At 39.2% G+C, this 22,783-nt stretch overlaps 2 protein-coding genes and 1 non-coding gene across 6 annotated transcripts in view; all 3 read left to right on the forward strand.

Annotated features, from left to right (window-relative positions):
- Positions 1 to 3,467: 3,467 nt before the first annotated feature.
- Positions 3,468 to 5,378, forward strand: Inx2 (innexin 2). Its single transcript, XM_074092867.1, has one exon. It carries the CDS (start codon positions 3,569 to 3,571, stop codon positions 4,655 to 4,657), a length of 1,089 nt encoding a protein of 362 aa, XP_073948968.1. The 5' UTR covers positions 3,468 to 3,568; the 3' UTR covers positions 4,658 to 5,378.
- A 13,251-nt stretch (positions 5,379 to 18,629) lies between these two features.
- LOC141437370 (tRNA N(3)-cytidine methyltransferase METTL6) overlaps positions 18,630 to 22,783 on the forward strand; it is a 25,192-nt gene continuing 21,038 nt past the window's right edge. For 2 of the 4 annotated variants that reach the window (XM_074100717.1, XM_074100799.1), the window contains exons 1-4: positions 18,630 to 19,482; positions 19,835 to 19,986; positions 20,554 to 20,605; positions 21,596 to 21,625. In XM_074100717.1, coding sequence (XP_073956818.1) covers positions 18,824 to 19,482; positions 19,835 to 19,986; positions 20,554 to 20,558 — 816 coding nt within the window. In that variant the 5' untranslated portion in view covers positions 18,630 to 18,823 and the 3' untranslated portion in view covers positions 20,559 to 20,605; positions 21,596 to 21,625. Of the gene's footprint in view, positions 19,483 to 19,834; positions 19,987 to 20,553; positions 20,606 to 21,595; positions 21,626 to 21,846; positions 22,456 to 22,633; positions 22,681 to 22,783 lie in introns of those variants that run through there. The other 2 variants (XM_074100885.1, XM_074100959.1) reach the window with 2 other exon arrangements.
- Positions 22,486 to 22,573, forward strand: LOC141441279 (small nucleolar RNA snR60/Z15/Z230/Z193/J17). Its single transcript, XR_012452789.1, has one exon. It is a non-coding gene; the product is annotated as a small nucleolar RNA snR60/Z15/Z230/Z193/J17 (small nucleolar RNA).

Here is a 22,783-nt window from a genome sequence, read left to right on the forward strand (position 1 = left end):
TTTACTCTGTAAATTAAAGCTAGCAAGTGTAAAAAACCGGCCAAGAGCGTGTCGGACACGCCCGAAATAGGGTTCCGTAGCCGTTAGGAAAAAAATAAGTAATATTTTCTAAGGATTTCGTATTTTATACGGAATCTGCCATAGTTTAGGTATATTATATACCTTAGGCTGCCATTTACTCTTAAACTAAATATATTTTTTTGATATTTTCAATGTACGGCATCCAATAGCCTAAATGACATCGCCTGTCACGTAACAAAATGACCGATTTCGCAATACATTGCTTGTCTAATTAAACTTTAAACTATAATAAAATCATTATACAAGTTATTTTCAAAAGTTGTAGAATTAAATTAGCTCAAGATGAAGAGTGGAAACTGTGGTTTAATTTTTTGCTCCTGTTGCAGGGCCCACCTTGTATATATTCGAAATAACCTATTTATGTTAAGTCAAATAACCAATTCTCTGTTTTTAATAGTGTACGGCAGCGACATAAAAATCGTAAACAAACGATCAAAAACAACCTTAAACAACTGTTATGATTGGTTTTTTGGAATCTTTTTGTATTTTTTATTTCAATTCCAAATTTTTTGTTACTTTTACGGTCATCCTGTAAAACCTATATCGAAAATACAAACTGAAATATAGATGCACAGAAAAACCAGAAAAATAAGACCAGCGCTGAGAATCGAACCCAGGTCCTTGGCATTCCGTGCCGTTTGCTATACCGCTACACCACCGCTGGACAACAAAAATAAGACCAGCGCTGGGAATCGAACCCAGGTCCTCGGCATTCCATCATCATTCGGTTGTCCAGCGGTGGTGTAGCGGTATAGCACGGCACGGAATGCCGAGGACCTGGGTTCGATTCCCAGCGGTGGTCTTATTTTTCTGGTTTTTCTGCGCATCTATATTTCAGTTTGTATTTTGGATAGCCTTATATGTGCAAAAAGTGCATTCGTTATGGCACCCAAATTGTATAATAAGTTACCTGAATTTATAATTGAGCATCGGAAAGGCAAGTTTAAGAAACTTTTATTAAATTTTTTTTAGTCAAAATGCATTTTACTCTATAAAAAAATATTTAAATTATAAGCCTCGTATTTAAAGTTAAAACTGTAATTAACACTGATTATTTGCATGCCAATTAGCAGGCAGAATACACTGCGCACAAATTGTAATACACATCAACATCCGCTTTAGTAGCAAAGAAAGTATATTTTAATTTTAAATGCCTAAACTCACCACGTTATCTGAACATTATTACTACCTACTTTAAAAAAGGTAGGGCCCGTTTCTTAAAATTTGGGTTAACGGGAACAAAATATCCTACTTATGAACACCTAGTAATTTTTTTTTATCTACTGCGAAATAAAGCAGTTACATGGTAAAATTACTTGACCAGGGGTACGTTAGTACTTATTATATATTCTGTGCCAGGGGGGCTACTACAAAATTCGATAATCGAAATTCGTATCGTACTCGTACCGTCCCTTTCACTCGTATTAAATAATATTAGCGTCAGCGGGACGGCAAGATACGAAATTCGAAGTGCCAGACCGGCAATTTTACATGTCAAGGAATTTTGATCGTTGAGAAATTAGTTTCATGGAGGCGATCTTTAGCCTGTACGACCGAACGGACAAATTAAAAAAAAACAGCATTTTTTTTTAAATTGATAAATAGCTTTTAAGAAAGCTTGGCTTAATGCGCTTTTTAACTGGCCGCGTCAATTGGTCTAATCTAAATCTCGAAAGCCTCTTAAAGCTCTTACCACATCCATTGGTCGAATCAACTTTATACCTACACGTGAAAGTCAAATGACAATGCAAATCATGGAAAAATCCTTGTTGTAAGTACATTCATAATTTAATTTGTAACATTACAATACGCGTCACGAGAGTGCAGTTAGAGAATAGATAAGTACTTAATTGGTACAGTATAGTATAGTACAAGGCAGTACCTATATCAGTGAGCGAGAAAAAATGAGCGGGGATTCTTGTACCAATTTTGACGATCTGGGGGACCATTTAGTTTATAAGCATGTGCGCGTTTTGTTTACCAAACCGCGTCGCGTGTCCTCCATTACGAATAGATACTTACACTCAATTGATATTTTGTTTTGCCCGCGTGCTTGGGACTTACGCAACGTTCAGTTTAATTGAAGCCGCATGCAGATGCCTATGATGCCTCTCGCCTACGTCGGCAGTCAGGACGGCAAACGAAGCGAACGCGGTGACGCGTCGTGTATTGGGGTCATGTCATTTTGTGTTCGCTGTGCTTTGGAGCGGGTCTGCCAGTGCTGCCAGGACAAAATGGCCGTTCGCCGCTAACGGTGATTCGAAAAGCGCTAGTTTCTATAAAACAACTTTAAGGAGAAGGATTAAGGATGTTCGCCTTTTGTACATATCTCTCAATGTTTGTTAATTGTATTTGTTTACTTATTTTGTACAATAAAGAGTTTACATACATACAACGCGCCCAAAATTTAATATCGAGATAAAAAAATGTTATGTCGTACACATTGGTCGAATCCTATTTGCAATGGACAAAACTGCTTTATTTCCTTTAAGTTTTTTTTCTAAAGTATGTATTTGAAGGGCGAGCTTGGTTAATATTTCTTTGATATTTCTTTTTTTGGTCTAACGCTTTAAGAGAAATAATAAAGTTTAGTAGACAACACAGGGGCCACAAAGAACATTAGCTATTTAGATGCTGGCATCTGTATCTTCGGAACCTTGCCTAAAAGGGGACTCCTTTAAATACCTAAATTAATTTTTCTGTTTTGTTTTCATTCTTTCTTTTCATATGTTAAGTTTCCAATCTGCATCCTTATTATCCTTCAAAATTAAAATTAAAAATTATTTAATCGACCTTCAAATTTCCAATACATAAGCCAACGTGGGCACCCACTGAGTTTTAGGCACTCGTTCACTTTATTCATGCAAATCTTGCACTTTGTATGACGTTGCGTGAAGTTGGAACCCTGATTGATCTGTATAATACCTAGCTGCTACTATTTTAGCGCTTTTAATTTACCTGTGACGTCTCTCTCCACATGTTTAGCCTAGCCTAGCTTTAAATTTTCTGTGGTATCCTTAGTTGCCCTGAAAACCAGCGCCATGTCTGATGTCATTTGCTGTGTGGCATCCATTTTGGTGTTTTGTTAATTACTGTTTTATTTAGATTAAGATTTCATGTACAAACTTTTTTACTACCAAATAAATGAATTATATTCTATTCTATTCAATCTTGCGTATGACATCGCTTAGATAATCTTAGCAAGTGATATTGACAGAAGTTACAAACATGATCTAATGATCTTTAAATAACCCTCTCTCGGGCAGTCGGGTAAAAATGCTAGATTAGCGGCAAAAGCGCTAAAATGGCAGCACTGAGTCACCCCTCCCCGGCGTCCCGAGCCGCGGCGCGGCGTGCCCCGCCCCCCGCGCGCGCTCTCCCTCGCCGCCGCAGTCGCCTTCGCCATTCCGCACTCGACGCGCGACCGATCCGCGCGCTCCGTTCTCGACCCGCGTACTCCGCGCCGCGAGCCCGCGGCCCATCCGCCATGTTCGACGTTTTCGGCTCGGTCAAGGGCCTCCTCAAGCTCGACTCAGTGTGCATCGACAACAATGTGTTCCGGCTGCACTACAAAGCCACCGTGATCATCCTGATCGCGTTTTCGCTTCTCGTCACGTCGCGGCAATACATCGGTGACCCGATCGACTGCATCGTCGACGAGATACCGCTCGCTGTAATGGACACGTATTGCTGGATTTACTCTACTTTTACGATCCCCAACCGACTCACCGGCCGCGTCGGGCAGGACATGGCGTATGCCGGCGTCGCCACGCACGTCGACGGAAAGGACGAAGTAAAATACCACAAGTATTACCAGTGGGTGTGTTTCGTGTTGTTTTTCCAAGCTATCCTGTTCTACGTCCCGCGTTATCTCTGGAAGACCTGGGAAGGCGGCCGCATCAAGATGCTCGTGCTCGACCTCAACTGCCCGATCGTCGAGGAAGAGAGCAAGTGCGACCGCAAGAAACTACTAGTGGATTACTTTTTCGCCAACCTGAACACGCAAAACTTTTACGCGTTCCGCTTCTTCATCTGTGAAGTGTTGAACTTTATAAACGTCGTGGGGCAGATCTACTTCATGGACTTCTTCCTGGACGGGGAATTCACAACCTACGGCCGCGACGTGGTCCGCTTCACAGAGATGGAGCCCGAGGAGCGCGAAGACCCTATGGCTCGGGTGTTCCCTAAGATGACTAAATGTACGTTCCACAAGTACGGTCCTTCTGGAACGGTGCAGAAGTTCGACGGGCTGTGCGTGCTGCCGCTAAATATAGTCAACGAGAAAATCTACGTCTTCCTGTGGTTCTGGTTTATCATTCTGTCGATCTTGAGCGGAATCTCGCTGGTGTACCGCGCCGTGGTGGTGGCGGGCCCACGCGTGCGCCTGTATCTGCTCCGCGCCCGCAGCCGCCTCGCCCTCCAGGAACAGGTAGAAACCGTCTCCAGCAAGCTGCAGATTGGCGACTGGTTCGTCCTCTACCAACTTGGCAAGAACATCGACCCCCTCATTTACAAAGAGCTAATGGCCGAACTGTCGGAGAAGTTCGAGGAAGCGAAGGGTTCTGTGGGCGCATAGATCAGCGATCTCGGGTATATTTAAGTTAGTCTTTAAGATGCATTCGACGGGGAGCGGGTCGAATGGGTTTTAGAGAGAAGGCGCTCGGCGGCGGGGCGGGGTGGCAACACCGCTGCGCCGCGCTGCATTCCATAGGCCCGGCGAACGACCTCGCTGAGCCCTCATTGTATTCCAGACAGGATCGGGCCATTTATTACTGTAGGACTTCCAACACGAATGACTTAGCGTGCCAGCGCTTTTAGGTAACTTTTATTAGGCATGTTTTACAGGCTGTCGCGGCGCCGCTGTCTGAGTTGCATTGCGAATGATCGGTTAGTTAGGTTAGAGGTTAAGTTCCGTCAAGATGGCGCCGCGGCCCCTGTACAGGATCTCGTGCCTTTATGTGTGACTGCAAGTGACTATGGGACGTCTCATTGTGATATGTAATTAATATAAATCTAAATTAAGTTTAACGTGAACGTGAATACGAGAACGAGTGAACAGCTGGCTTATCCCGTAGTTTTAAGATAGTTATCTATTGTAATGACTCTGATATCGAATGTTATACTCGATACGATATTGTATAAAGCAATAATTGACTATTATAATAGGGAACCTCGGTGGTTTCCATCGACAATAGATTATACTTTATAATGATTCATACTTGTCTACTCTTTTTTATTATTATAAAAATCGAGGCGATTACGGTTGATATTTTCTGAATATATTTACTGCCACATTTCACATTGTTTTATTTCGTGATTCATTTTCTTTGTGACCCGTTAGATTGCATGTTCTTTGTTGCGAGCGTCTTGCGACACATAGCGCCACCTATCCGCCGCGGTCGGAACTATTGCGACCGTTCAGATACCTAGATGGCGGTATGTAAGCATAACAAACTGATAATGCAAAGCGATTTTTATGCAATAATCAATTAAATAAAATGAGCTTAAGCGAATTTGTAATTATTGAATGACGTTAAATACATCAATTACTGTTGAACAATAAAAAAGGTAGGTACGAGCGAATGAAGTTTAAATTCCATTTCTTTCTAATTAACCTACCTACCCGAATTAAATCAGGGGCTACCCTACCTACGTGATTTTAATTGATAAAACGATAATAGTACAATAATAATAAACATAATATGTAATTCTTTTTAACTTACAATGTCTAAAAATGGTTGGTTTTCCCCTGGACAACAGCTAGTATAGTGTAGGCTACCCAACGAAGGAAATTCAGGGGAAGAACTCGTGTATAGCTCGTAAACGCTGTCCCACAGCAAAGTGTTCTATGACATAAGTAATCTACATAAAATTCTCTATAAAAAAGATTCTATACATTTTTACTCTGAGACCAATATTTCACGAGATATGAAGGAAAGAATAGAGACCCTAATTATTTTCTAAATCTAAAATATCTTCATCAATTATAATCAACTAGCTGTTGCCCGCGTCTTCGCTCGCGCAGAATTAGTATGTACTTAGTTTAAACCTTTTTTGATCCCACAGGAACCATACATTATTTTAGGATTAAAAGTAGCCTATATGTTAATCCAGGGTACATATTACCTGAATGGCAAATGTCATGCAAATCTTTTCAGTAGTTTTTGCGTGAAAGAGTCACAAACATTCATCCATCCATCCCATTACTTATTTTCTACGCGACACTACACCACAGTGTAAGAAAAGACTGACTACACTGTGTTTTACACTATGTCGGGGAAGTGATAAGTACTAATACTATTCGGGGAAGTGTTTATTTTGTGGTTGTGGTGATGTTTAAACCTGTCAAACTGTTGATTTTGGCACTTGCCAATACTTAAAGAAGTGTTTATTTTTTTCTTGTCCGTCTTCCCTCCATATCTCATGAAATATTGATCTCGGAGAAAAAAGTGTAGAATCTTTCTGTAGAGAATTTTATGTAGATTACTTATGTCTTAGAACATTTTTTGCTATGGGCCACCGTTTAAGAGTTATTTTTACGAAAAACTGAAAAAGGGACCTTTACTCCCCTCCTCCCCCTCCTCTCGTTAGCTTCACCCCCACCCATCAGTACTTTTAGTATATGGTTTAAAACACCATTCCCTACAACTATGCCAAAATTCGCTTATTAACGAGTTTTTTCCCCTGAGAGGCAATTTTTGGTCTTCGTTGGGTAGGCTATAGGTAGTGCCACTAGAGTTGAGGTCATGCATACAAGAACATGTCAAATCTCATGTAATGACGAGAGGGATTTTGACAATAATTTCATTCATTCTCCTTTTTAACTGACTTCAATAAAGGAGGTTATCAATTCAGTTGTTATTTTTTTATATGCAATCGTTATTCATGTAGCTGTGTGCGTAATCATTCACTTCAACTCTCGTGGCACTACCTATACAGGTTGACTGGTAATTCAACCTTTTCCTTGAAAGTGGTTATTCTAGAGCTGATCAACATTGTTTTTGGGATTAACCGTCATTCGGTGCAAATGTAAAATCGTCCACATGAAACATTTTGAATTTGGACCAAAATGAATTATGTCAAAACTTAGATGTGCTGAAAAATACAACCAAATTTATTTTTGTAGAAAATAAATTAAACTCAAATGCTAAATGGAATATATAAGTGAATGTTGTCTAAATCAAGTCATTACTTGATATGTAGGCCCAAAGCAAATGATTTTGGGTGGAACATATTTACAATTCGTCATATTTCTGAGTGTAAGTAAATACAAGTGGTCATCTTTTTTCGGCATACCTACTTACATTAAATTTGTAAATTTTTCCATGAGAAGATTCCATTTTCGACGAAATTCAATGGTCAATTTTTCATTTATGTATTTCAAATATTTTTCTGCTTTGACGTACAATTTCGATTAGTCTATTTTCCATTTGCACGAAATGACATTTAATCGTTTTTTGGCCCAGTCAACCCAGACCAGGGGTCTAAATTCGGTAGTTATCGAGTTATTCCACTTTTAAGTTTTTTTGAAAAACACCGCCTTCCGCCCTAAGTGGCAATCGCAAAAAAGTACTTGTATTCCTTAGGACAGTCAAATTTTTTGTTAGGTAGGTACGCTTTCATTCAGCTCACTCCTACCTGGTCTGTTATTATCAATAATTTAGAAAAAATATGTCAAGATTTGTACCAATGTTTTTGGAAATCATTTGAAATTTATATCGTCTTTTTTTTATTATTTACTGGATGGCAAACGAGCAAGTGGGTCTCCTGATGGTAAGAGGTCACCACCGCCCATAAACATCTGCATTGCAGACGCGTTTAACCTAGAGGTCTAAGATGGGATACCTCACGTGCCAGTAATTTCAACGGCTGTCTTACTCTCCACGCCGAAACACAACAGTGCAAGCACTGCTGCTTCACGGCAGGATTAGCGAGTAAGATGGTGGTAGCAATCCGGGCGGACCTTGCACAAGGTTACCACCTGCAAAACTTGTACGCGAAGTGTCTTAATTATATTGTTTTCGAATATTCTTTGTTGATTTAAAAAAAACTTGATTTTTATAGTGATTTGTGATTTATTGACGTTTTATTTCTAAAGCCTTAATAAATTTCCGAGATATTTTTTGTTGGAGGAAAATTTAGCTCAATGGCTACTAGGTTGAATTAAACAAAAAATAATTTATTTATTTCTTATAGCAGAAGTATCAAAATTATCTAATCCGGGCTAGAATGACAAATATGACAGTCAAAAATGATACAAGATTAAAGCGTGTCACACACTAAGCAGATACGATAAGATATCTGTATCTGAACGCATATCTGTCAATATCGCTCCCTATACAATTCAATGAGCTAACACACACAGCGCAGATAACATATTTTATCGTGAAGTATCTGTGGGCACCGAAATATATCGAAAGATGGCAAAGATATTATCTGCGTATATAAATTGATCTTGATGTGAGAGCCCGCTGCACGCGAGTAAATCTGATATCGATCCTGTATAAACAATGGTATCAGTTTGAAGGATTTAGACTGAATGTTCTCGAATATTATCGTATCTGCGTAGTGTGTGATAGTTTCAGTGCCTCTAGTGTGGCGTTTTCACAATTCATTCGTTTACTATTCGAAGACGTAAATCGAGCGTTCGATCGTCGATACGTAGCCGCCGCATGTCAACGTCGTCACCCGTTTTCGTTACGATACGCGGACGAAATAGTTTACGTAGCAAACCTACACTCACAAAAGTTGTTGCGCAAACTTTGAAGCTGTCCGTGTTCAAACAAATGAATTTCGCGATCGAGACGTACTTTGTGAACGGGGAAATACACTAAGCGTACAGATCATTAAGTTATTATACGCAGATAAAATATTATCGTATCTGCGTAGTGTGTGACACGCTTAAAGTTTCGTAAATAAGCGTGGACAGCTTTCGCTGGCCAGAGTCTAGTAATCACCGCGATAGTCTATTGTATTGAGATTGTTTTTTGGAATCTTTTGTATTTTTTATTTCAATTCCAAATTTTTACTTTTACGATCATCCCGTCAAACCTAAATTAAAAATACTAACTGAAATATAGATGCACAGAAAAATAAGACCATCACTGGGAATCGAACCCAGGTCCTCGGTATTCCGTATCGCGTGCTATACCGCTACACCACTGCTGGTCAACGGTACAGACACGAATTTCCCTATGCACCTCATATCTCAGCTTGTTTGTTTCATATTTAGCCACTTAAGCAGTGACGCTAGCGACATCTATACCGTAGCCCTCATCGAGAAACTTTCGGCACTCCATTGGAACTAACCGCTCACCCGGACAAGAGATGTCGTTACTAAGCAATCAAATTAAGATTCTTTCTTTGGAATTTATGTATTCTTTATTTCAATTCAAAATTTTCACTTTTACGGCTATCCCGTAAAACCTAAATTGAAAATACACGCACGCGGTACGAAATACCGAGGACCTGGGTTCGATTCCCAGTACTGGTCTTATTTTTCTGGTTTTTCTGTGCATCTTTATTTCAGTTTGTAGTCTATTGTATGGCAAATAAGCTCTCGAATAACCCCTTTCAAGGAATAGGTAGAGTTAACAGTCTCCCTGTATTTCATAAGTGAGTTTTTATTGCTACAAGTAATTTAACCGAGCCGCTTTTAGACGGGTTCCGGCCAGGAGCGTCCAGCAGCCCGCAGGAAGCAGTGACAATAAAATGAACCGCGGAGCGAGCGCAGGCGTCCGACAAGCTAGTCGGCTATAGAATAAGAATAGAATAAAGGAATTTATTTGAAATATAATGATGTTACGATAAAGATTCATCGGCGGACTCCGCACTAGACTGGGCCTGTATCGCGGAGACCAGAGGCAATTTACAATTTATAGCAGTTAATTAAGTAATTGAACTAAATACTAAGTTAACACAGCAAATTCTTAACCTAAATTGGGCGTGTGTGTGTGTGTATTTAATTACAGGCTGCCTGCAATAACCTCCTCAGTTTCATCGTAGCTAAGTCATTAACCAAGTTTCAATTACCTACTTTTCTGAGATTTTTTGGGAAGTCAGAAGAGTAGGTAACTACAGGATTTTTTAACAGCCTTTTTAGAAGTCTGTTAAAAATATACTTACTCATTAAAATTGCCCCAAGTGTTTTATCTCGGAACAGCTTCGAACATTTTATTTAATATAGGCCTAGCGCGCGCTGTTCCCACAGGAACTGTGCATTTTTTCAGGTTAAAAAGTAGCCCATGTCTCTCTCTGGCCTATAAACTATCTCTATGCCAAAAAGACATACAAACACACATACACTTTCGCATTTATATTGGTATGGATACAAGTCAAAACGTCAAATTTGTCTTGGGAGTGAGTATCCCACCCAAGACTTTTTGATGCGTGTACATCTGAAGCTAGTAAATCGCTGCCAAGTCGCATGCTGTGACCCTAATCTACGCGAGAGGTAAACACACGTCATTGTTGCCATAACAAGGCGCAGCGGATTGCAAATGGCCGACAGCTGGTGTAAGTAAACAACGCGCCCTGCACTGCGTGACACAGATAAAATAATTAATACTTGATTGAATTCATTAATACTGGCCTAATGGGCCGCTAGGAAATTCTAAAATCAAAGTTCTTATCGTACCGTCCTTTTTACTCGTCGTTATTATATATTCTGTTGTTGTTTCTTTAAAAAAATGTGGCTCTGTCCATCGGAGGACAATTTTGCCAGTGTCTAGTAGTTTTTGCCGTTGTACGGTAAAAAAAATCTAGAAAACGAAATATGAGAGGTAATGGTGGATGAACGATGACAGCGCGAATCCCCTGCAAGTGAAGTCTTATATATTCTGAGATTCTGAGATTGACTTGAAATTTGGAATACTTAGTAAATCGCGTTACAAATGACAATACAATAATCTAGTAGTGACATCCTGGTAGTCCAGCCGGGATCGTCTCCGCAGGACGTAACACTTCAACGCTCTAGCATCGACTTGAAATTTGGTATGCAAATGTAGTTTGGGTGACAATGCAAGTAAAGTAAAGTACAGTCAACAAAAAAGCTTGTATTAAAAAAGATTTTTTTATGGTTAGGTTTTTTTTACTAATAACTAACTAACGTTCAAAGAAGTATGATGGTACCTAAATGGTAAAGTTCATGAATGGCATGCTACAGGGCATTGAGTCGTTGTCCATCTGGGCAGGTACTATATGCATAACATGTCCATGATTGGTACCGTCACCGCCTACATACATTATCTACGAATGAATCGCCGTAAAAAGGCACATACCTTTGTAAATAATCAGTAATTTGACCGATGGTGCAGTCGGACAAATTGAATCATGACCGAGGGTAGAATCTTTGTGCTACTAATGTTGTGTTGACTGACATCTCTTATTTTTGTCTAGGAAATCAGTGAAATTGATTATTAAAAACCGGCTAAGAGCGTGTCGGACACGCCCAAAGTAATATTTTTCTAAGGATTTCGTATTTTATACGGAATCTTCCAAGTTTAGGTATATTTTATACCTTAGGCTGCTATTTACTTATAAACTACTAATAATTCTCAAGCAAATTTAGCCGTTATAGTTTTCCTTGAAAGTTTGATATACTTACTACCATCCTGGTTTTTTTCAAAGTTTCCACCCACCTGTTTAGATTTTAGAGGGGGGCGCTCGATTTTAATGAAAATTTGCACTTTAAAGTTGAATATTTCGCAAACTAATCACTGAATCGAAAAATCGTCCTAGCAAATCCCTAGTGGTTTTAAAAGACCTATCCAACGATGCCCCACACCATAGGGTTGGATGAGAAAAAAAATCACCCCCTTTTTATGTCCATGGGAGGTACCCTAAAAAAAGGTTTTTTGACTTTTTTATTGTACGATTTTGTCGGCATAGTTTACATATATATCCGTGCAAAATTACAGATTCATAGCATTGATAGTCCCAGAGCAAACGGACGGACAGACAGACAGACATGGCGAAACTATTTGCAGGTGGTAGGACCTTGTGCAAGGTCCGCCCGGATTGCTACCACCATCTTGCTCGCTAATCCTGCCGTGAAGCAGCAGTGCTTGCACTGTTGTGTTTCGGCGTGGAGAGTAAGACAGCCGGTGAAATTACTGGCACTAGAGGTCCCATCTTAGGCCTCTAGGTTGGCAACGCATCTGCAATACCCCTGTTACTCTTACCACCTTACCTCTTACCATCAGGAGACCCACTTGCTCGTTTGCCATCCAGTCGAATAAAAAAATAAAAAAGTAAGGGTTCCGTTTTTGCCATTTTGGCTCCGGAACCCTAAAAAGTTCCATCCCTGGGTTCATTCAATTTATCGACCGTACCTATCTACGGTGAAAGAAACTGAGTTACGTACCAGGGTGGATCCTTTTCATATTCAATTTCGCTGTCGTTTCTTTCTTAAGTGTATATGGATCAAAGTGACATTAGTAGCACAAAGGTTCCCAGGTACGCGATTCAGTTTCCTTGACTGTACAATAAAATGGATAATAGCAATCCGAGAAGAGGAAGCACAGAGCACTTACGACGAGAGCTGGCCTTAAGGCGAAATCCCTTCCAGAAGTTCCAGAACAATGATGTAACGGTAGGTGAAGTTAGAACGGTAAAGTATTTAAACATATATTTTGACAGTAAATTTAATGATATCATATTTGCTGATAAACCGCCTATTTTGGGGTAAGTAGGTACCAGTAGGTATCTACATTTTTTTTCTTTGTTTGAACTAAAATTCGAAGGATTCGAAAATATATAAGTTCATACAATTGCATTTAAAAGTCGTAAACAAAAAAATGCCTTATATCGAATTACTTCCAAAATAATGGTATTTTCCTCAGGCCATTATAGTTGTCGGCGCAGCGTAGAGCGTCCACCAACGAGAATAAATAAGTAGGGATTTTTGAAAGCTGTCTTCGTCGCTATCGCTAACCTAAGAGCGTTTTCACATTATCCGATCCGATATCGGATATCGGACCCGACACCGATATGCTGGCGGCACCCTCTGACGCCCATGGGCTGTCGGACGATAATGTTTGTATATGTGCTATGCGTGTATCTATATTGTCTGTGTGCACAGAGCCCGATTCGTGGCGGCCATTTCAAGCCGGCCGTATCGGAACGCTTTTGTCGAAAATATGTGAAAGCAGCACATGGTGTCGGCTATCGGATGATGTCTATCGTCGTCCGGTACCGATATCGGATCGGATAATGTGAAACGCTCTAAAACGACATAATGACATGATGGTGACGCAGTTCTGTTGTTCCCGTGACGCTGGCAGAAGAATACACTCGTTGCCGTCTCCTGTTATTAAGTGCTTCATGAGAGGAAGCACCCAGTTGATGAGTTGAACCGACGTCAAGGCCGCCTCATTTGTACTACTTAAAATCTGACATAACATTGCTTGTATAAATTGTATACCTATTATGAATTGGACGTTTAATTACGAAACCAAGGTTAAATAACAATTGAGTTCGGATTTAAATGGCCGTTCTTATTAGTCTTTCCCAAGTTCTTTAGTTAAAAAAAAATTTGTACAGTCAACATCCGATAAATTACGATGATTTATTGAATCAAGCGTTTGCATGGTGAACGGCTGTGTTGCGCTGAAAATGAGCTCTGTACCCCTAGTGTAAGTTTTCGGTTACAAAATACGTCTCGATCGCGTTCGCGTTAAAATCTCAATTTGTAGGGAAACACGAACATCTCAAACGTTCCGCTAGAGGCGCTGTTCGTGTTTCCATACAAATTGAGATTTTAACGCGAACGCGATCGAGACGTATTTTGTAACCTTAAACTTACACTAAGGGCACAGTGCCCTTAAACTTACTCTAAGGGCACAGTGCCCTTGATTGAGATTTAACGCGAACGCGATCGAGATTCGAGACGTATTTTTTAACCGAAAACTTACACTAAGGGTTACTGGTTGTGTTCGAAGCGCGTCAGTGTAGTGTGGTCACCACACTGTAGTGGTGGTGTTAGTTGCATTAGTCTTGAAAATATGTACAGTCACCAGCACCAATATCAGACACAACAAAGAGTGCATAAATATCTGATGCGACTCTATTTCTAGGGCCGGAAGGTCGTGTCAGATATGGGGGCCCCTTATTTTCCATAATATTAATTGTCCTAATATGAATTCGCATAACAATTTGGCATGGCATAATAATGCATAACAGCGAACTTGCGTAATTAATAAAGAAACAATAACACTAAATTAGCATAATAATGAATATGCATAATTGAAATATGCATAAATAAAATTATTAACTATAACCTTACGAGGGTGGGTTGATAAGTTTCCGAAATGAAAGATTCAAAAATAATAAATTATAAAGTAATATCGAAAATACAAACTGATAAGTACATGGATGCACAGAAAAACCAGAAAAAGAGACCAGCGCTGGGAATCGAACCCAGGTCCTCAGCAATCCATGCTGCGTGCTATAACCCCTACACCACCGCTGGACAAAAGAGACCAGCGCTGGGAATCGAACCCAGGTTCTCAGCAATCCGTGCTGCGTGCTATAACCCCTACACCACCGCTGGACAGGAATCTAGACACGAATTTTTCCTATGCATACATATCTCAGGTTGCTTATTTCTACTACGCTACTTATGCAGCAGCACTAAAAAAAAAAACGCGTAAAAGTAACAAATTAGGAGTTGAAATAAAAAATACAAAAAGACTCCAAAAAACCAATCATATAAAATAATATTCAGTTATTAATATAAAAATAATAATTTATTATAGTGAGCGATCCAAAGAAAAGCTGTTTTCATTTTCGTGAAAATGGAGAAATCTGAGGTGCGTGAGGAATAAAAAAAATTGTATTACACGCCGTGTGAAGTTGGTGGAAATAAAAAGCATAGATGGTAAATATTTCAAAAGTACGTGTTTTCAACATTTTGCACCAATATTTGGAAATGTACAAATTTTGTGCTCGCTGGGTGCCCTGTTGACAGACGAGCAAAAACAGCAACGCAAAGATGTTTCGGAGGAATGTTTGGAGAAGTACAGGCGTAATCCTAACGAGTTTTTACGTCGATACATAACAGTTGACGAGACGTGGATCCAACACTACACGCCGGAGACAAAAGAACAATCTAGGCAGTGGACGAATCGGAGTGAGCCCGCCCCAGAGAAGGCAAAACTGACTTGGCAGCCGGTAAAGTAATGGCGAGACCGTATTCTGGAATTCCAAAGGAGTGATTTTTGTAGATTACTTCCAAAAAGGAAGAACGATAAACGCCCAATATTATGCTGATGTGCTGTAAAATCTCAGTGACACAATAAAAGCGAAAAGGCCTCACTTGAACAAGAAGAAAATTTTACTGCACCAAGACAACGCCCCTGTTCATACGGCTAAAGTCGCAATGGCCAAAATCGAGGAGTTGCTCTTCGAATTGTTACCCCATCCCCCATATTCGCCAGACTTGGCCCCTTGCGACTTTCACCGGTTTCCAAATCTTAAAAAGTGGCTAGGTGAACAAAAATATTCCTCGAACACTGAAGTAATTGAAAATGTAAATGGGTATTTTGATGGACTTGATTAATCATTCTTTAAAAATGGGAAAATAGCCTTGGAGAAATGTTGGGCTAAGTGCGTGGAGCCGTGGACTTAGAAGCTACCAACGTTGAAAAATATATATTTTCACATAGTAGTTCACTTCTCAGATCTAATTGAATTGAGTAAATAAAACAGTAATCATTTTAATTTTAGTAATAATTTTTCACACACTTTTTATATGTTTTTTGACAAATAAAATTTACAGTTTCATTGTGATAATCATTTTATGTTTATACTCTTTTATACTTATGCAAAGTAATGTTATGCTAACTCAATTTATGCCAATTTATGGTTATGCCAATCCGCATTATGCGCATTTATAACATGCGTATTCAGTTATGCGAAATAACGTTATGCCAATTTCAATCAGGACAATTAATTTATGCGAATTAATATAGACCCGTCAGACATTTGTGCACACCATGGTACCAGAAAAAACTGAACCTTTATAGAATCACATAGTCAGTCTATCTGTCCCTCACTGTCATAACAGTTTCCAGACCACAACTTATTTTTTTATTTTTTTAACGCAATCGGGTTTTATGTTTTTTTTTAAGAATACATACTTTTAACTCAAACTCACTCGCGGATGAGATCTGCAAAGTCGCCTGATTCAATAAATTACTTGTAAAATTCTTAGTACCGGATAGAATGCTTACACCTGCCCGAGTTCAAAACATTTCACACTCCCCGGCCCGCCGATGGACAATAAGTACTCAGGTAAACGTTTCCAGGTAGTGTATGCTTTGTTTCCTTTTTTTTCACAAAACTGAGGGTTGCAGTTGTTTTTGACTTTATTATTTTAGGAATCAACGAAAGTATCGTGCTATTTTTTAAGTTCAGCAGGACTTCTATGAAATTCGAAAATTGAAGTTCGTGTCGTTCCGTCCCTCTGACGCTTAGGCTTATACTATTTATAATACGAGAGTGAGAGGGATTTTAGAATTTCGGAGTAGGCCCTCTGAGGACCTATATTGTCAAACACACGTGGAATCGCAATCGTTTTCACCACTTCCTTCTGTCACACGGTATAAGAGAAGGGTAGAAAGATGTGGTGAATGCAATCGCAAATTCGCAAACTTCTGGGCCTGTTACGTTACGAAGTGCGAAGTTCGAACTTCGTGTCTTGCCGTCCCGCTGACGCTTCTGTGATTTAATATGGGAGTGAGAGAGACGGTACGATACGAACTTCGATTTTTGAATTTTGTAGAGCCCACCAGCGGTACCAGCGCGTAAGACAATGCGGCCTTTACATTTCGGTACATTAATCTGTCATCTCCCAGGATAACAGGATCAAAGGAATTTGGGCACAAATTTGTGCCTCTGGGAGAGGACAGGTTAAGGGGCTGTTTCACCATCCATTGATTAGCGTTAACCGACGGTTAAATGTGATGCCGTCTCCATCTATTCGAACAAAACAAATAGAGACGGCATCACACCTAACCGCCAGTTTTTTTTTTTTTTTTATTTGACTGGATGGCAAACGAGCAAGTTAACACTAATCAATGGATGGTGAAACAGCCCCTAAGTGTGTCGAATTTCCAGTGCATTAATTAATTTAACTATTATTTTTCATCATTCATTTAAAATTAGAGGATTTTCTCAATAATTAAATCTTTCACTGCAGACCTTAAAATTGTACGGAACCCTCGGTGCTTGACTCCGACTCACACTTGGCCGGTTGTTTCTTTTATCTAGTTTAAGAAAAAAAAAGCATGTAAGCAAATAGGTACATTCTACTATCAGGTCAATTAGGTACTCGACTCCAGAGTCAAATGGGTATCTTATTAACTAATTGGCTCAAGGTCCAACCAGCTGCGCGACTTCGCGGTAATCATTAACCCTACATTAGTACTGTACAGTCAACAGCACTAAGATCTGACACAAACACAAAGCGTGCATAAATTATCTGATACAACTCCATTTCTAGGGCCGGTCGCTTGTATGGGCGACTAGAGGTCGCTCGAGATATTTTTTTTGCTTTGCTTGCACGCTCCGCTGCGGCAGATATGTATTAATAATAATAATAAAATAAAACGATGTTGATTTATAGCAATAACCGCTTCATCATTCTCTTTTACAGAAGTAACCTACCTATTCACAATATAATAATAAATAACCTCAAAAGCTTTTTTTGTGCCTTCACAAACTTTTCTGTTTTTCAACTAAGAGCACAGAATAAAAATGAGAATAATGAAAGGATGCTAAGGCGCTACTACGAAACTGGCAAATCGAAGTTCGTATCGCACCGTTCCTTTCACTCGCGTATTAAATGACATAAGCGTCAGCGGGACGGCAACAAACGAAGTTCGAGTTTTGCACTTCGTGGTATATGGCCTGATGCCTTTACTTTACTTAAAATGCAAGTTTAAAGAAAAAAAATAACACCAGTTAAGTTATCTGAGAATCTACACTCCAAAATCAACCAATACATAGAAGCGTCTGTATCACTTGTTGTTGTTGTTTCTTTAAAAAAATATGGCTCTGTCCATCAGAGGACAATTTTGCCAGTGTCTAGTAGTTGCCGTTGTACGGTAAAAAAATTCTAGAAAACGAAATATGAGAGGTAATGGTGGATGAACGATCGAAATATACTTGATAACACCGTCTGTATCACTTGTCGTCGGACATTGGTTGAGAAATCTGTCATTGTTCGCTGACGACCAATCAGTCCGTCAATTACGAATAGTGGGGTTTTAAAGTCCGAATTGTATATTTATTTTTCATCGTGAATTTTACATTGTTTAAAATAAAAAATTAAAAACATTATATCTTTTTTTTTACGATTTGCCTTTATAAAATGTTGTTGATTTTTAATTACAGATAGTTTAAACATGACTTTATAATTATGAATAGTGCGTTGTATTTGTACATGTGAAGTTTAAAGTTTACAACTTTACATTACGTTACGTTACGGACGGACCATTGTCCTGTCAGTGTCAGAAGGCAAACCTTTGACGTGAGTGTCGTTGACGTTCGTTCAATCATTCATTTCTTTTGCTGTGGTGGTTCAACGAGCACGAGCTAGCAGCAGTTTTCAATATAAGTTTTATCAGTAAGTTTCTATTATTTCTACATGTCCGCAAAAATATACGCGATATTTTAAAGAACAAGGGCCCTGCGCTTGATTTGAAGAGTTTCCACGCGAATTTATTATCCAAATCGGAAGATGGAAACGGATGAAAGCGACGTGTTTGTTCATCGTTTGAAAGAGCTGACCGATGAAGAGAAACAGCGTCTTGAAGCACAAAACTCACGTTTAATCCCCGAAGCTAAGGCGCAGAAGCTAGAACGCGAAGCGAAGCGCCACTGGGATATATTCTATAAACGTAACGAAACTAAATTCTTCCGCGACCGCCATTGGACTACACGTGAGTTCCAGGAGCTGATAAACTTCAATCCGGAGCAAAAGATTGTGTTTCTAGAGCTCGGTTGCGGAGTCGGCAACATGCTTTTTCCATTAGTCGAGGAGGGTTTCGACAACTTTTATTTTTACGCGTGCGATTTTTCACCGCGCGCGGTCGAGTTCGTCAAAAGCAATAAGCTGTATGATCCGAGTAAAATGTCTGCGTTTTGCGCGGATCTGACGACTGAAGAACTGTTCGAGAATGTTCCGGAGGGGTCTGTGGATATTGCGAGCTTGATTTTCGTTTTGTCGGCGGTTCAGCCGGCCAGTTGGGGGCGGGTAGCAAGGACCGCGTGGCGGGCGCTGCGACCGGGCGGGACCCTGCTGTTCAGAGACTACGGCCGATACGACATGGCACAACTGAGGTTTAAGCCGGGGCACAAGATTGCTGATAACTTCTATATGCGGCAGGATGGCACAAGGTAACTGGAGTCTTGTTCGGTTAAATTTATTTTTTGAGGTTATGTTGCCAGGGCCACTACACACACTAGGGGTCCTATCTTTTGTCTACTTGTTTCTAGGTTAATTTTAGGGTCCGCCTAAAGCAAAGAGGGTCCCATATATAACTCAACACTAACCTAACCTATGTAGTTGGGACCCACTTTGCTTTAGTCCAACCAATTTTAGAGGTGCTTTATAGGAGGTGGGGCATGTTCACTTTAGTTTCATTTTGTGTTCAGACATTTCAGTTTTTATTAGAAAGATGCAAAATTATTGTCTTAATTGTAAGATTATCAAGTCAAAATGATGTTTTAAAGCTAATTTTACTTTCAGGAGTTACTACTTCACTGAGGAGGAGCTGGCAAACGTTTTCACAAGCGCGGGGTTTGAGATCCTCGAGAACAGCTATGTCCAGCGCAGAACAGTCAACTTCAAGGAGGGTGTTGATGTCCCAAGGATCTTTGTTCAAGGAAAATATAAGAAAAGTAAGTTGAAATTCTGTTAGGAAATGTGCCACTCTACATGTTGGGGCGAGGGACTTGGATATTATATTTTAGAGTGAGATAGAAATGTATGGTGCTCACCCTTATGTTGAAGTTGAACTGACACCTGCCACTAGAACAGGATTGGACTCGACAGTCTCAGTTTAACTTGCATTGATCATTTTGATCAACTTCATATGGGTTTGCAGAAAGTACTTCTATGTAGATGATGGTCGTATGTCAAATTGAGTCCATATGGAGTCTGCTCCGCTCTGAGTGGGAGGTGGTTTTTCTGGGTGTTTAAATTAGAAAGATAATGATGTTGGTCGGTTTTGTAGATTTGTTTTGAAAAGCTTAAATTTTAGTTTCTTTTTGTTGTGCTGCTTTTTATAAAGTAGTCTGTTTTTTTTTACAAACAGACAATAAAACTGACTCAAATTACATGATGAAAAATGCTAACCATTGATTTTTATGATTTGCATGTATATTAGCTCTATCTGATTTGTTTCTTATTGATGTATGTATGACACATTTTAAAGTGTACCGTTTCATGAAAGAATCTTGTTTCAGTATGAACTGGGAAGGTTCTGGCCAATACATCTGGGGACCTGAAATATATTTGGTAAGTTTCCAGTACCTACTTGTTTAGGTAAACATTATCTGGATCAGAAAAGTCTCACTACTTACTCACTGCATTACTAGTCCAGACAATCCCTAAAAAATGTCTGCTTCTGTCCGCCATTGTGAATAATACAATTTTTTAAAAGCATATACTTAAGCGTTCCCTAGGATTGTTTTACTCTACACTTGGCTATTTTGTGGTTTATTTAGTAGAGATGGATCGACTGGTTTGAACCAAATACAAACTGCCGAACATTTGGTAAAAATAAAAAAATCGGCTGAATTTCGGCCGAACTTTGGTTCAATAATCTGCCTTCTTCCTCTACTAAATAATTTACAAGTAGATAGATAAGAAGAGATTGTTAAATTTTGTTGTTTTTCAATACTAAATTTTTAATCATTAAAGTTTGTAAAATTTGATAACCAAAAACGTTTTTATTTTATTTTTACTTACAAATTGTTATCAAGATAGTTTATTTAATTTTTGTTGCATATTTTACTGAAATGTCAGATATGTTTTCTATTGATTTCAGTCGAAATAGTACAAGTTATTTTTTTTTCTGTTATGAATTTCGTCTGAATGCCATCTCATGTCTGAATGTCAATGTTTAGTTTGACAAATTAAAACAGCAAATACTCAATGTTCTAACAAGCGAATGCTCAAGTCTGTCAGCACACTTTTAGATATAATTCCTTGTTGGGAAACCCTATAGCTGGTTTCTAGTTTGCGACTTGCCCAAATGCATAGTTGTAATGATGACAGCGCAGTGCAGCTGAAACTTCGGTTGCCTCACAGGAAGTGTTACAGAGTATAGGGACCTTTTCTTTAACTTGTATTTTGGTATTTTTTTAAATTCCGTAGCTTAGGGCCACTGAATGTGAGGACTGATGCACAAAATGCATTTTTGCTATCTGAACTGTTAGTTAAACCTTGTTTAGTTTTAAGTTGCAGTTGACATGACAATGTGTTTAGTTTTTTTTTCTGTGGCAGGTACAGGCGGATCAAAATATGATGGCGATGGTAAGTTGCGAGAATCCTTATTTAACTGTAAAATGTATATAAAAAAATGACAAATAATGATTGTTGTACAGTCTCTTGCCTGCCACAGCAGAGCCTGCAAAAATATCTGCCACATTCTCTCTAGAAATAGTTGTATCAGATATTGTTGTCTAGATATTGGTGCTAGTGATTGTACAGTCAGCATCAAAAGTAGCTATACACCGTACTTTGTCATTTTACAGCCACATTCTAAACGCCATGCAAGATTGCCAGTGTGTCAATGCGACAGAGTAAAAAAGTGATCCGCTACTTTTGATGCTGACTGTACGTACATCCTTGAGATGTCTCAAAGGAAAGCGTAGGTACTGTTGATTCTTGAATACTGCATAGAACGGGGGAGGGAGGACATGGGCTCCGCTGTTCTGGGGAGGGGTTGGGTGTAGGTCAACAGTAGATATTTTTCTAATGGTTGTACATTGTTTCACATACAACATTTTAATAGAATTTCGTTTAACAGACATTTTTTATCATATTATCGTTTCATAGAATAATCAATACGCAGAACACTTTGAAGAAATTTAAATCATTGATTTTTGTTACAAATATAAATTTTTCTTTAGATATTCATATCAAAGAATAACAAATCAAATATTCATTATTCTCATATTATTTAGTTATTATAAAACTTATTACCAAGAAAAACATGTAATTCGTTTTCTGATGTGGTTGCAGTTCTAACCTAACCTAACCTACTTTTCTAATAGCGAGTCGTTTCTGACGAGGTCACTGTTGTAACCTAACCTAACTCAACCAACTTTTCTGGTAGCATTCAGTTAACTTTATTGGTTAATGCTGGTGACTGTACTGTATGGATAAATAAAGATTTAATAATAATGATGACTCCATAGTTCAGCTGACTGTTGTGATGCACACACTTGCTTTGTCTTTCGCTCCTATCTGATTCGAGATAGAATCTTTATACTGACGCTCGGTAGTGTCGGCTGTTTTGACGATTTTATTTTCTTGCAGGGTTGTAATACCACAATGGCGGGCGGTTCTCGTGCCTCAGTTGAATAGTAAGTATTCTTTATTAACCTCTTCACCGCCTCAGTCTAGTCGTGATAGCCAATGGAAGGCCTCACACGGGAGCGCCAACGTTCGCATACTCTTCACTAGTCC

Source organism: Choristoneura fumiferana, chromosome Z, assembly GCF_025370935.1.
Source record: "Choristoneura fumiferana chromosome Z, NRCan_CFum_1, whole genome shotgun sequence".
Lineage (NCBI taxonomy): Eukaryota > Metazoa > Arthropoda > Insecta > Lepidoptera > Tortricidae > Choristoneura > Choristoneura fumiferana.